The sequence below is a fragment of the Macaca nemestrina genome, chromosome 5, assembly GCF_043159975.1.
Source record: "Macaca nemestrina isolate mMacNem1 chromosome 5, mMacNem.hap1, whole genome shotgun sequence".
In the NCBI taxonomy this organism is placed as follows: domain Eukaryota; kingdom Metazoa; phylum Chordata; class Mammalia; order Primates; family Cercopithecidae; genus Macaca; species Macaca nemestrina.
The window spans coordinates 29,860,135-29,873,154 of NC_092129.1; the positions used below are offsets into that span (position 1 = coordinate 29,860,135).

At 38.4% G+C, this 13,020-nt stretch overlaps 1 protein-coding gene across 7 annotated transcripts in view; it reads left to right on the plus strand.

Annotated features, from left to right (window-relative positions):
* LOC105465546 (TPD52 like 1) overlaps positions 1-11,953 on the plus strand; it is a 102,143-nt gene extending 90,190 nt beyond the window's left edge. For 2 of the 7 annotated variants that reach the window (XM_011713999.2, XM_011714002.3), the window contains exons 5-8: positions 525-539; positions 2,219-2,257; positions 5,650-5,710; positions 11,293-11,953. In XM_011713999.2, coding sequence (XP_011712301.2) covers positions 525-539; positions 2,219-2,257; positions 5,650-5,710; positions 11,293-11,421 — 244 coding nt within the window. In that variant the 3' untranslated portion in view covers positions 11,422-11,953. The remainder of the gene's footprint in view (positions 1-524; positions 540-2,218; positions 2,258-5,649; positions 5,711-11,292) is intronic. The other 5 variants (XM_011714000.2, XM_011714003.2, XM_011714004.2 and 2 more) reach the window with 5 other exon arrangements.
* The last annotated feature ends 1,067 nt before the right edge of the window (positions 11,954-13,020 follow it).

A 13,020-nucleotide genomic window follows, 5' to 3' on the forward strand; every position in this document is an offset into this window, starting at 1 on the left:
AAAATTAGTTGTATTTTTCTGAGCTAAGTAAGATTCTCATTTTAACCTGATTGTCATGGAATTTTCCACTCCCTTTCTCCATCCGTAAAGTAACATTGTTAATACCCACTTAACCAAAATGTTTCCTGTAAAGTTAAAATGAGGTCACACTTAGGAAAGTACTCCGAAGAAATCCAAGTGGTTGGAATCATTTTTCTAATAACATTGGCATCTTCTGGGAACTTCTCGATTAATTTGTTCAAACTGTGATCCAGTGGGGACAAAATGTTTGGAGAAGGCATGTCATTTTATTACAGTGCAATCAATGTTATATACTTATAGGAATAGCAGTTAGAAGCAAAACCTGAGTTGGTAAAATGATTTGTCAGAGACATTAAAAAGTATAATCAAGACCGGTAAATGAAGCTACCCCATCTCTGCCCTGGGGCCCTTGGAAGGGGACCACCAAGGGCAGTGCGGTGTTTCCCCGCCTACTGTTTGCTAACTCTGCTCCTGCTCTTCTCTCCTGTGCTTCCCGGCTTCAGGTCTCACTCCATCGGGTAAGCGCCACGGGGCTGCATGTGGGGCTCTGCCCATTGCCTTGCTGCCTCCTTGCTTCCCAGGGCTCCCTGTTTCTTTCACCCTGTGCCTGAACCAACAAAACTACGCTCTATTTTCCAGAGAGTGTCCATGACCAGGAAGATAGTTTATAGGGCACTTAATACATTTGAACTTATTGAAGTATGTCTGTATCTCATTTCTGAATCATTGACACCATCTCACTAGCTGAACAATCTCTCAGGAGTCTCTTTCTCTGCACCATTTCTTCCGGTGTTGACAGAGGTCCATAGAATTAAAAGAAGAAAAAACAACGTGGAGATTGAAAGTTATGTATGTTTTCTAAAGCTTCTAGAAAGTAAAGTTGAGAAACAGAAACAGATTTTCTGTAGATTGTCATGTTTCTGTGAATTTCTTGTACCTGTAATTTGTGTTGATGTTTCACCTTCAACTTTCTGTGCCTTCTGAAGTTGAAGGGAAGAAAGGCTACTGGAAAAGTGCATATGTTAAGAAGTTTGTGATTGGTAGTCCCAAGTCCCCAAACTAAGCCTTCTTTTAGCTGGAATCTTATTATACACTTTTATTTTTTAAATTTTTTCCTGAGCAAGTGGTCTATGTTTACAGAGATACACCAATTGGTAATGCAGATTAGGCTCTTTTAGTGATGCTTTTTAAGTGTAATTTCTGAGGAAATATCTGCCTAATAGTTTCTAAATCGAGTGTCTAGGGTAAGACCGTAAGTATCCCATGAATTTCTTTGTCCTTTTCTTTCTGTGTTCTAGCAAAGTGCTACCCATACTAATGCCCTCAGTGGATATTATCAGTGAAGGGTGACAGATTTGGTCCCTGAACTATTAGCTTCTTGAGAGAAGAGAAAGCAGGAGTGCTGTTGAAAAGTGTGAGGTGGGAACCAGCACTAGGCCAGGAAAATGGACCCATTGTACTCCTCCCCCTACCCAGCCTGATTTCTGAGTGGAACTCAATAGAAAGTAACAGGCAATTCACCAGAGGGAAGATGAATCAGCTACTAGGATTCATAGGATGAGAAGTCTAAATCTCTTAAAATTCTCAGGAATGTTTGTATTTGCACCAGATGTTCTTGACAATCATCTGGTACAAATCAATCATCCTGACAATCAAACCAGAATGGATGCAGAAGTCCCTGCCCTCACATTGGCCTATGAGAACTGTGTTTGCCTGGCATGTGCTTCCTTGAAAGTCTTATGTTAACTTCTTGCTTTCCTCTGGCCAGTTTCTCTACCATGGAATGATTAGCTTCTACCTGCCTGGCTCTATTTCCTGGGTACTGCCTTTTGCTCCTTACTGTCTTCCTGAGCAGAAGGGAGTAGAGACCTAGGCTGGGCCTGGAGAAGATGCTCATGGGCTACTGGGCTCACCTGGGAGAAACCAGACATTCTCAGATTTCCTGGCAAAAGGAGGCTGCAGAAAGTAAAATAATATGCAACTGTGGATCCACCATCTACTTTTCATTTATACCCTTGAAAGCTGACTATGCCCATTATACCCAACAAAAACAAATATCATCTTGGTTGGATGGGCAGGGAATATTTCAGATATTTGGAATTGCTGTTTTAGAACTATAAATAGGGAGTTTTTCGTGTACTTATGTGTGCTCTCTTCTTTTTTCTTTTTTCCCCTTTAATCTGCTTTTGCTCTGAAGCTACTCCATTCGCCATTCCATAAGTATGCCTGCTATGAGGTAATGTGTGTAAAATATTTTATGTAATATTAATGTGGAATGTGTTTAAGGTGTTACTTTATTTATATTTACTTATGGGGTTCCCCTGCTTTATGCGAAAGGAAATTGCTGATGGTCTTCAGAAGAAAAGGTTGACAATTCTGTAGAAGAATTGTGTAGCTTGGGCTTTTGACCAGACATCCTGGCTTAAATCTAGCCTTTCCTGTGTGACTCAAGGCAAGTGACCTAACCTCAATTTTTTTATCCATATATTACAAGAAATAAGACCGACTTCATATGATGTTTGTGAGGCATAAACAAAGGAACCTACATAAAGCACTTAGCACAGTGTCTGAACATGCCAAGCAATCTTGCAAAGGTAACCTTGGGTTTCTCATTTCAGCAGAATTAAATGCCAGCCTGGGGGAAAGTTTAAATGAAAGGATTGAAGACTAAGAAGGCTAAAGTTCTAGAAAGGATATCATTAGGATTTTTTAAGGTAGATATTAAGGTGAGATGTTTGTTAAACAATAAAATGCCAGTATAATTACTGACCAGATAAAAACTGGTGAGAAAGACATTCCTCACTTCAAGTTTGCATGGCATAGTGATGCAGTCAGATAAAATTAAACTAATAGCAAGACAGGAATGAGTGTTAAATTGAAAATCAGAAAATGCAGGCTCTAGCCCAGCTCTGCCAAGGATTAACTTTCCACTCATGGAAAAATCACCTCAACGGTATCAGCTTCATCATGTTTAGAATAAGAGGCTATAACCAGATCAGCTGCTTGCCAAAGGTGCCCCTCCACCCACTGAGCCCTAAGGCTGCCTAGAGATGAAGCCTTTGGGATCTTCCCCCACTTCAGTCAGACCTATGCCTCTTCTACCTGCTTTATATTAATGTTCTGGTTTGAGTGCATTATAGAAGGAGTTCAGTTACTTTCAAAAGTTTGAGACCGCTGAAGCCAGATTCTTTATATATATAATCTTTTCCTCTGTTTTTTAACTGTCATGAAACCAAATTCTTCCTAGGGTCATTTGCAGTGCTAAAAGTTTGTACATCTGATCAAATCTGATTAAAGTTGTACATCTGTTTAAATCTGATTAAAGAGTTTCTCCCTGTTCTCCAGCATGTATCCTAGTATAATTTAATTAGATGAATGTCTATTTTATTATATTTTATGAAGGAAGGCTCTTCTGCACTGGGGTTATGTGGTTAATTGGTTGATTTGGAAATTTAACCACAGTATTTAGTTCTCTGTATTTGGTGGTAAACAGAGAGTACAGATTCAAGATTGCTTAGTTCATCTTTGAATGGCTTGCTCTCCCTAGCATAAGAATACCCAAGGTGGGTAGTGGAACCTACAGCTCTGTTCCCCTTTACCTGTCAAATTTTGAATCTGGGTGTCAGAAGACGACTTGGAAAAATTAACATGGTTTTCCCCTGTGGACCAGGAATTCATCTGGTAGTGGCTTATGGGTCAAACGCAATCTGCATGAGCTTGCCTGAAACTAACTTGAAAAAAAATTATTTTGCTTGTCTAACATACACCCATGAACCATTTCCTCACTGTGGGCCTGTGTAACTGATGGATGACAGGCAGTCATGTGTGCAGGCTTGGCCAAGTAAAATCTGCAATGGAAATGAAGTGCCAATAACTATATACTTTTTGAGTCGTGCAAGTATAATTTTACTAATATTTCATCATGAAACAGGATTATGGAGAATCACTCATAGGAATTTGACTTGTGTTTGAGTCATACACAAAATGTGATGCCATGTCAGGACCCTCTGAACTCACCATTGTTAATCTGTGCAGCCTGAATGCAAGTACATTTCTGACCCTGTGGAGCACCAAAGACTCAGCAGACAATTCCCAAATTCACTCATGAACATCTATGTTCATTGCCTTTTAGTGGTATAAGAGTGATACTTCATTCTGCACCATACAATAAAACCTATATTCTATAGCCGTTCTCCTTTATAAAGTTTTTCTAGGCCATTCCTCTTATTTTACTTTTTTTTTTTTTTTGCACTCAAGAGAGAATAACAAGTGCCTTATTAATTCAACATTTAGTTGAATTATTTGATCTGAAAATGATGGCAGTTGTTGCTGCTGAAAGCTGACATGGATACAATATTTAAATACACTGAGTTCAGTTCCTGTTTCTTTAGTCGGAGTTGACATTTTTAATGGTAGTCATATCATTAAATTATATTATGGGGCCAAATCCAATATAGAACACCAGAAAGCACCAAATGAAGTTTTTAAGCTTAAAGCAACAAAATGATGTATAGGTTATTTAACACAATGAATGAGTCACAGATAAAATGTCATTAGGGACCAGGCACAGTGGCTCACGCCTGTAATCCCAGGACTTTTGGAGGCCGAGGCAGGTGGACTACCTGAGGTCAGACTTCGAGACCAGCCTGGCCAACATGGTGAAACCCCGTCTCTACTAAAAATTCAAAAAAAATAGCTGGATGTGGTGGTGGGGACCTGTAGTCCCAGCTACCCAGGAGGGTGAGGCAGGAGAATCGCTTGAACCCTGGAGGCACAGGTTGCAGTGAGTCAAGATCACACCACTGCACTCCAGCCTGGGCGACAGAGCAAGACTCTGTATCAAAAAAAAAAAAAAAAAAAGAAAGAAAGAAAGAAAAGAAAAAAGAAAAAGCCGTTAGGCTGCAAAGGTTCTGTTTGGTAAGAGAATAAATAGGTGTATCCTATTTGGTAGAAAAAATAACACATGCTAATAACACCATTTTCATTGGGTGTTAGGTAGGTAATGGGTATGTTTCATCTTAAAATAATGAAAGCATTAACTTTCCAAAACACCACTTCATGTAAGTTGTCAAAATGATTATTTTTCTAAGGCATGGAAAAGAAAAAATATATGAACATTTTTTTCCTTGCTCTATTTCTGAATTGTCTCACATTTGCTGAAATAAATAACTTTAAATACTGCCAAGTGGCAAAACTCAAACATGACATTCTTCATATGGATTTTCCATTGCTTACTAAAAATCCTGAGTCAGGAAGAGGAGTGTTGTGATAGAAACAATAAATGCTAAATGAAAACTTAAGGTACCTATTGCTCCACTGGCTCATTGGAAACGATTTACAGTGTACCATGGAATTATTACAGTTGTGTCATTGCCAAATACCATATTATTTACTGTATAGTTGAGTATCTGATCATTTTACCTAGAAAAACTCCATGTCAGGTTATGGTTTCTGAACCTAACCTAACAGAAGTAACATACATTTTAAAACGTGGTTGGTGTACATGGCAAGCTGACAGGTAGCTCTGTTGCAGAGGCCATGTTTACAAATATGAGCAGAAAACCAAACAGCATGGTTGCTAAGACAGCTAGGCCTTTGGAGCTGACCTCTCTCTTTTTGTTATTTTAGGAATTCTCCTACTTTCAAATCATTTGAGGAGAGGGTTGAGACAACTGTCACAAGCCTCAAGGTACAGATGAAGTGAATTCTGTGTGAGTGGGTCCATTGACTCAGGACAGCTTAGCCATTGCTGCGGTTAAAGTTGAGGCAGGGCCAAGAAGGCAGACTTGCATCAAGTCAGACCTTTTCCTTCACATATAAATCTATGAATAAAACCACTATTGAATAGTGTTACTGTATCCTTAGAGTTGTTTGTATAAACCATTCAGGGGTGAATTGTTCATTAAAGTGAATTGGGGTATGTGTTTACCACTTAATCTCTTAATGCTATCCCTCCAAAAGTAGATATGTGAGAGATGACTGTGGATAGAATAAAGGCTATATGAATTCTGAATTTAGAGTGTGAGTGAAAGTTCAATAACAGCACATAGCTTCTCTGGTTTGGACATGGAACAGCAAAAACAAACTCAGGACTATGTATCCACTACATCAGCTACCTAGACTTGTTTATAAATTCAGGTACAGAGCACAGCACAGTATGGCTATCATAGAGGGAAAAATTCAACTGAGTCACAAAATGCATTTTATAATAACACTATAATGCATTTCATCCCTGCGTGTAAATTGAAAATGTGCCTATTACAGGGTAAGTGTTTTTAAAATTCACTGGAATTATTGTTTGAGCATAGGTAAGTTTGAATAAAAAGAGTAAAATGAAATCAGTCTAGTCTTTTGAATTTTTAAAACAAGAAAAATCATTAAAACTACTAAGATTATTTTTTAAAGGTATCACTTAATGACTTAATTACATCTTGCTATCATTATCTCTATTTCATATACAATCCATTTCTGTATTTTACCATAACTGGGAAAATTAAGAATATACGTGATCTTTAACCAGATCAAAAACCTTCATATCCCATGCTGATTATTCAGCTGCCTCTGAATCCTGTGTCTCCACGCTGCTGTCACGTGTGCTGCCTGATAAGTGTATGTGAGGTTGTAAGTTATTCCTTACTCGCGGTTCCAGGTGCTCTTGTGGATTTTGACCTGGAGAGTCTTTTTCTTAGGGCAGGGTCTTTCACATAGTCTACTTCTACTTTATTAGACACATAATTAGGTGTTAAGGCCCAGGAATGAAATTATTACTCAGCATTACCGTGCCTTCATCAGTTTCATTCACCAGAAGTTTCCAGTTGCAGTTTCACCGCTCTGCATGCCAACATCATCCCTTATTGAGCATACAGGAACCAGTGGGAGCTGTTAAACTGCCCCATGGGTAGGAAAATTTTTTTTAAAGAGAGGAGCATCCAATGTTATGAACATTTCTCTTGCTAGAAGATCAAAATGAAAGGCTCAAAAATCCCAGGAGTCAGTTTCTAAACGTTTGGTTTTCAGCCTTAGACGACCCAGTGAGGACAGGTTCCATTGCTTTTCTACACAAGTTCTGACAGAGGAGAAGTTGTACTTTTTAGGTTTTCTTTAGAAGAAGGAGCTATGAAGAAGCAAAAGAAGAATAAAGAAAAACCTATTTTCATTTGCTTTTAGGAAACTCTGGTAAGCTCATGGCTCCCACAGGATTTAAGTGTTTAATCCACATGCTCAGCTTCTCACTTTTCTCACCTCACTGGGATAGAAGGTATAGCCTGCCACCTCCTTCAGATATGCACATAACTAACCCAGCCCAGCAGATACTAGCCTTTGTGAAGACCTTCTGAAAGTGATTCTATGCTTGTATGATTGTGGTTTAACAAGACACACATCCCACACACCTCCTATCTCATAGCCAAAGCCTAATTCCTCTTTTTCTGTCCACCCAGGCAATGGAGAATAGCTGATAATTATGCTTTGTGTCGAACTTCCCACTTCCTCAATAATTACAAATTTCTCAGTCCTTTTTTCCCCACTAGACTAAATAATAGATATGTATAATACTTTTTTTATATAGCTTATTTTTTGCAGTTTACTTTTGTGTTCTAAATCTCCAAAATGTCTATATTGTTCTTTAATTAAGGATCCTTAGACTGCTTTCTGCTGAGGGAATGACTCACAAATCGGTAAAGATGAGTGGAATTTCCTGCAGGTCTATGAGCTGCATTTCCATTCACATACCCGGTTTTCAATTTGATTTTTGAAGACACTGCTGATAAGGAATCATAGTCATATTTATGTTCTGTGAGAAAATAGGTTCTGCTGTAAAGGTCCACTCCTGCCATCTTCTCACACAATCTGTCATGTACCATGTGGCACTTGTACCAAATCCATGGTTCATTCTTTATACCCAATTCTGTAGTTTGTTTTTCCATGAAACACTTTTCCAATCCTATAAAATTTAGTTCTGCCTATGCCCTTACAATGTATTCCTTGACACCTCAGCTGGTGTCACCTGTATAGTCACTGAGCATGCTTTCTATTTCATCCAAAACAAACAAGCAAATGCAGAACCAACTTCTGTGAAACCACTTTTGGTATCTTCTACCATCTCCCAATGAGTCATGAGTAACTACATCTCTTCCAACCATTTTGCATCCATGTCAAGCAGACCATATTTTTAGTGCACCTATTTTTTGATAAATACATCACACAGCCTGGACCAAAACCTTAAAAAAAAGGGGGGGGGGGCCAAGTTACATTACATGTTTTGTTTCTTTTTGTATTATGAGAGATTAGGAAGCCCAACTCAGCAATTCAAATGAAATTCTATGCAAAGAATGATTATAATTTGGGGGCACAGTGACAAATACTTGTATGAAAAACAATTACGAAGAGAAGGGTCCAGGAGATTTTTATCATTCACATCTTTGCTTAAGGAGGTCCTTACCTAAGGTATTGCGGTAGGCAGTCATTAAACCTACATGGCTGGGAATGTCTTTGATTCCATTCCTTCTTTGCCAAATTGATTTCTTATAAAGCCATTCCTTCCTTCTTCATTTTACTACTCTGGTTTGAGGAAATCAAGAAACAGGGAAGAATAATGAAACAAAGCACAGAAGAAAACATCAGTAATTGTTATTCACTGAATTCAATATTGTGTGTTACTTCTATTGCAAGAGAGAATGTGAATGGAAGAAAAAAGAGAGAGGAAACTATTAATAGAGTAGATTACATGGAATTAATCTTACTTGTTTCTCTCAGGGAAGAAATAAGCATAGTGAAAAATCACACAGTGGAAACCATCCCTTTCCCCCACCAGTTCCCAGTGTTAAGATAACAGAGGGAAGGCAGAGGTGCTCTGCCAGAGGTCCACAAACTAAGCTGACCCCTTTCTTTTGAATGGTACATAAGCTGAGAATGGCTTTACATTTTTTAATGGTTGAAAAAAATCAAAATAAAAATAATTTTTGTGACATTTGAAAATTAAATTATATAAATTCACATTTCAGTGTCCATACATTAAGTCTTACTGAAATACAGCCTTGGCCAAGCCTGGTGGCTCATGCCTGTAATCCCAGCACTTTGGGAGGCCAAGGTGGGCAGGTCACCAGAGGTCAGGAGTTTGAGACCAGCCTGGCCAACATGGTGAAACGCCATCTTTGCTAAAAATACAAAAATTACCTGGGTATAGCGGTGGGCGCCTATAACATCAGCTACTCAGGAGGCTGAGACAGAAATAATTGCTTGAACCCAGGAGGCAGAGGTTGCAGTAAGCCAAGATTGCACCACTGCACTCCAGCCTGGGCCATGGAGCAAGACTCCGTCCCAAAGAAAGAGAAGGAAAGAAAGAAAGGATGAAAGAAGAACGAACGAACGAATGAACGAAAGAAAGAAGGAGGGAGGGAGGGAGGAGAAGAAAGAAAGAAAGAAAGAAAGAAAAAGAAAGAAAGAAAGAAAGAAAGAAAGAAAGAAAGAAAGAAAGAAAGAAAGAGAAAGAAAGAAAGAAAGAAGGAAAAGAAAGAAAGAAAGAAAGGAAAGAAAGAAAGAGAGAAAGAGAGAGAAAGAAAGAAGGAAAAGAAAGAAAAAAGAAAGAAAGAAAGAAAAAAGAAAGAAAGAAAGAAAAAGAAAGAAAGAAAGGAAGGAAAGAAAAGGAAAGGAAAGAAAAGAAAAGAAAAGGCATGCTCATTCACTTAGGTATTGACTGTGGCTTTTTCCTACAAGAACTGATTTGAGTATCTGTGAGTGTGACAATGTGGTTCCCAACTCTAAAGTATTTACTGTCTGGCCCTTTACAGGTATAGTTTTCTGACACCAAGCAGAGTACAAAAATTCAATATAATAAATAAATTTAAGATGCAGAGAGAGATTTTAGTGACAATTGGAGAAAAGTGTGTTTTGTAATGATGGAACTGCCTTTGAACCCTGGTTACATTTTTAAAAGGGCGGGCCAGGCAGCACGGACACACTCCCCAGTGTTGTTGGTGTCTGTGAGTGATTACTTTGGTGACAGTGAGGCATCAACATCAGTTTGGCAATAACAACATTATGTATTCTATATCTTTTTTTTTTTTCTTCAAAGTGTTTTTCTACATTATGAAAAACAATGGGAGGGAAGGCAAATGTGACTATTAATGGACTTGCACTAAGTATTTTGCATCATCAAATATACAGCAGTTTTAATAAGGAATGTTTCAAAATACTTAGCCATATTTTTAAATTGTAAGTTAATTCCTTCAGGTTTCTATTCTTAGTCAATAACAAATACACGAGAAAAAGGCCTTGTAAAACATCATAACTGCATTGTAAAGAATATTCCTACTATAAGGATGTATTAATTCCATTTCACGCTGCTGTGAAGAAATACCTGAGACTGGGTAATTTATAAAGGAAAGAGATTTAATTGACTCATAGTTCCACAAGGCAGAGAGGACCTCAGGAAACTTACAATAATGGCAGAAGGGGAAGAAAACATGTCCTTCTTCACACGGTGGCAAGAAGGAGAAGTGCAGAACAAAAGGTGGAGAGCCCCTTGTAAAATCATCAGATCTTGTGAGAAGTCACTCACTATCACGAGAACAGCATGGAGGTCACCGCCCCCATGATTCAATTACCTCCTACCAGGTTCCTCCCTGGTAGGATTATGAGGACTATGGGAACTACGAGTCAAGATGAGATTTGGGTGAGGACACAGCCAAACCGTATCAAAAGGCAGTTGTCTAAGATGATGTGAAATCACCAGTGATTAAGACTTGATCCATCTTCAACTTTCAAAGCAGAAACCAGAAATCATTTTCCATTGAGCCACTCTGACTTTTCAAAAGACATTTGTCAGAAATCCAGTTTGCCCTGCTAACTTCCAAGTAGAAAAATCTAAGTTTATGTCATGTAAGGATGTTTATACATTGTAAAATTGGAGGAATTAATAAAAAATCAAATTCCATTTTGATTAGATCAGTTATCTGGGTGAGTGGGGATAGATGTTCCAAGTCCATGGATCCGATTATGCTTCTGAAGGAATTAAAATCTTGGATGTAGAAGAGATAAAAAGAGGGTGCTAAAATAGTACAAAATTAAAGTTTGGAATCCTATCCCAGAACCCAAGTATGAATAACATTCTAGCACTCTGCAAAAGGAAACAAACTTCTGTACATTCTTTTGTCTCTAAAGATAGAAAGTATTTCTGAATTTGAAAGTAATCCAGCCTTTGGCATTCTTATAAAGACATTACAAAAATGATAGTAACAACTCACTGCATTTTTGTGGATCTGCTCATTTCAGACGAAAGTAGGCGGGACGAACCCTAATGGAGGCAGTTTTGAGGAGGTCCTCAGCTCCACGGCCCATGCCAGCGCCCAGAGCTTGGCAGGAGGCTCCCCGCGGACCAAGGAGGAGGAGCTGCAGTGCTAAGTCCAGCCAGCATGTGGCTGCATCCAGAAACCGGCCACTACCCAGCCCATCTCTGCCCGTGCTTATCCAGATAAGAAGACCAAAATCCCGCTGGGAAAAACCCAGGCTTTGACATTGTTATTCAAATGGCCCCTCAAGAAAGTTTAATGATTTCCATTTGTATTTGTGTTGATGATGGACCACTTGACCATCACATTTCAGTATTCATAGATGACTGTCACATTTTAAAATGTTCCCACTTGAGCAGGTACACAACTGGTCATAACTCTTGTCTGTGTAATTCGATGTATATTTTTCCAAACATGTAGCTATTGTTTGCTTTGATTTTTGCTTGGCCTCCTTTATGATGTGCATGTCCTTGAAGGCTGAATGAACAGTCCTTTTCAGTTCAGCAGATCAACAGGATGGAGCTCTTCACGACTGTCTCCAGTAATAGGATGATTTACTATAAATTTCATCCAACTACTTGTGATCTCTCTCACCTACATCAATTATGTATGTTAATTTCAGCAATTAAAATAATTGATTTTAATGACTTTGAATTCTTAATTTCTTTGTCTTAAAAGTTGCTAGTTATGATTTTACGGATGCAATTTTAAATCAACTTTTACCCAGGTGTGGTGGCTCACACCTGTAATCCCAACTCTTTTGGATGCCAAGGTAAGAGGATTGCTTGAGGCCAGGAGTTAAAGATCAGCCTGGGCAACACAGACCCTGTCTCTACAAAAAAAAAGAAAAAAATTAGCCAGACATAGTGTTGCTTGCCTGTAGTCCCAGCTACAATAGAGGCTGAGGCAGGAGGATTGCTTGAGCCTAGGAGTTTGAAACTGCACTGAGCTATGATTGCACTACTCCAGCCTGGGTGACAGAGTGAGACATTGTCTCCAAAAATAATAAGTAGTCAACTTTTACGCTGGTTTGGTGAACATGAGAGAGGATATGAAAATAAATATTACCTCAGCTGTCCTAGGATGTTAAAACAATCTCCAATTTTAAAATTCTCTCCCATCTACATACAGTAGTAGTTAGATAAAGGATATCCAAAAAAGAGAGAGCTAGAAAATGGGAGAAGCAGAGTTCGGCAACCCCTTTCAGTTTGTAAATTGTTCACATGTTTGAAAATGGTATTTATCAATCCACTCAGATTTCTGCACTAACTTTTATCTTCCATATCATATGTATCTCTTTTCTTTTTCTAAATGGGAACATATATTTGTTATTAGGTAGCAGGGATATAGACTTAAGATATATTTGTAAAATGCACACTGAACAGACATCCAACCTAAAAAAAAATCACTATTTTAGAAAGCCCATATAATATATACATATTTGTTAGCATGCTAATTGTTCATTTTTTGTGTTTATTAAATAGAAGTAGATATATATGACATTTTGAAGTAAAGCACATCTGAAAAATTCTACTCAAATTAATGGAGCATGACAATCTGTACAATCTGTACACCTAACCGAAAACCAAGGTGGTTCAGGACGACATCATCTCTGATGCCTGGAATCTTAGCACAGGGAATGAGGCTGTAAACTTGAACCACAGTGGATGAATGTAAACAAAGAAGGCTCACTAGCAGGAATGCTGGAATT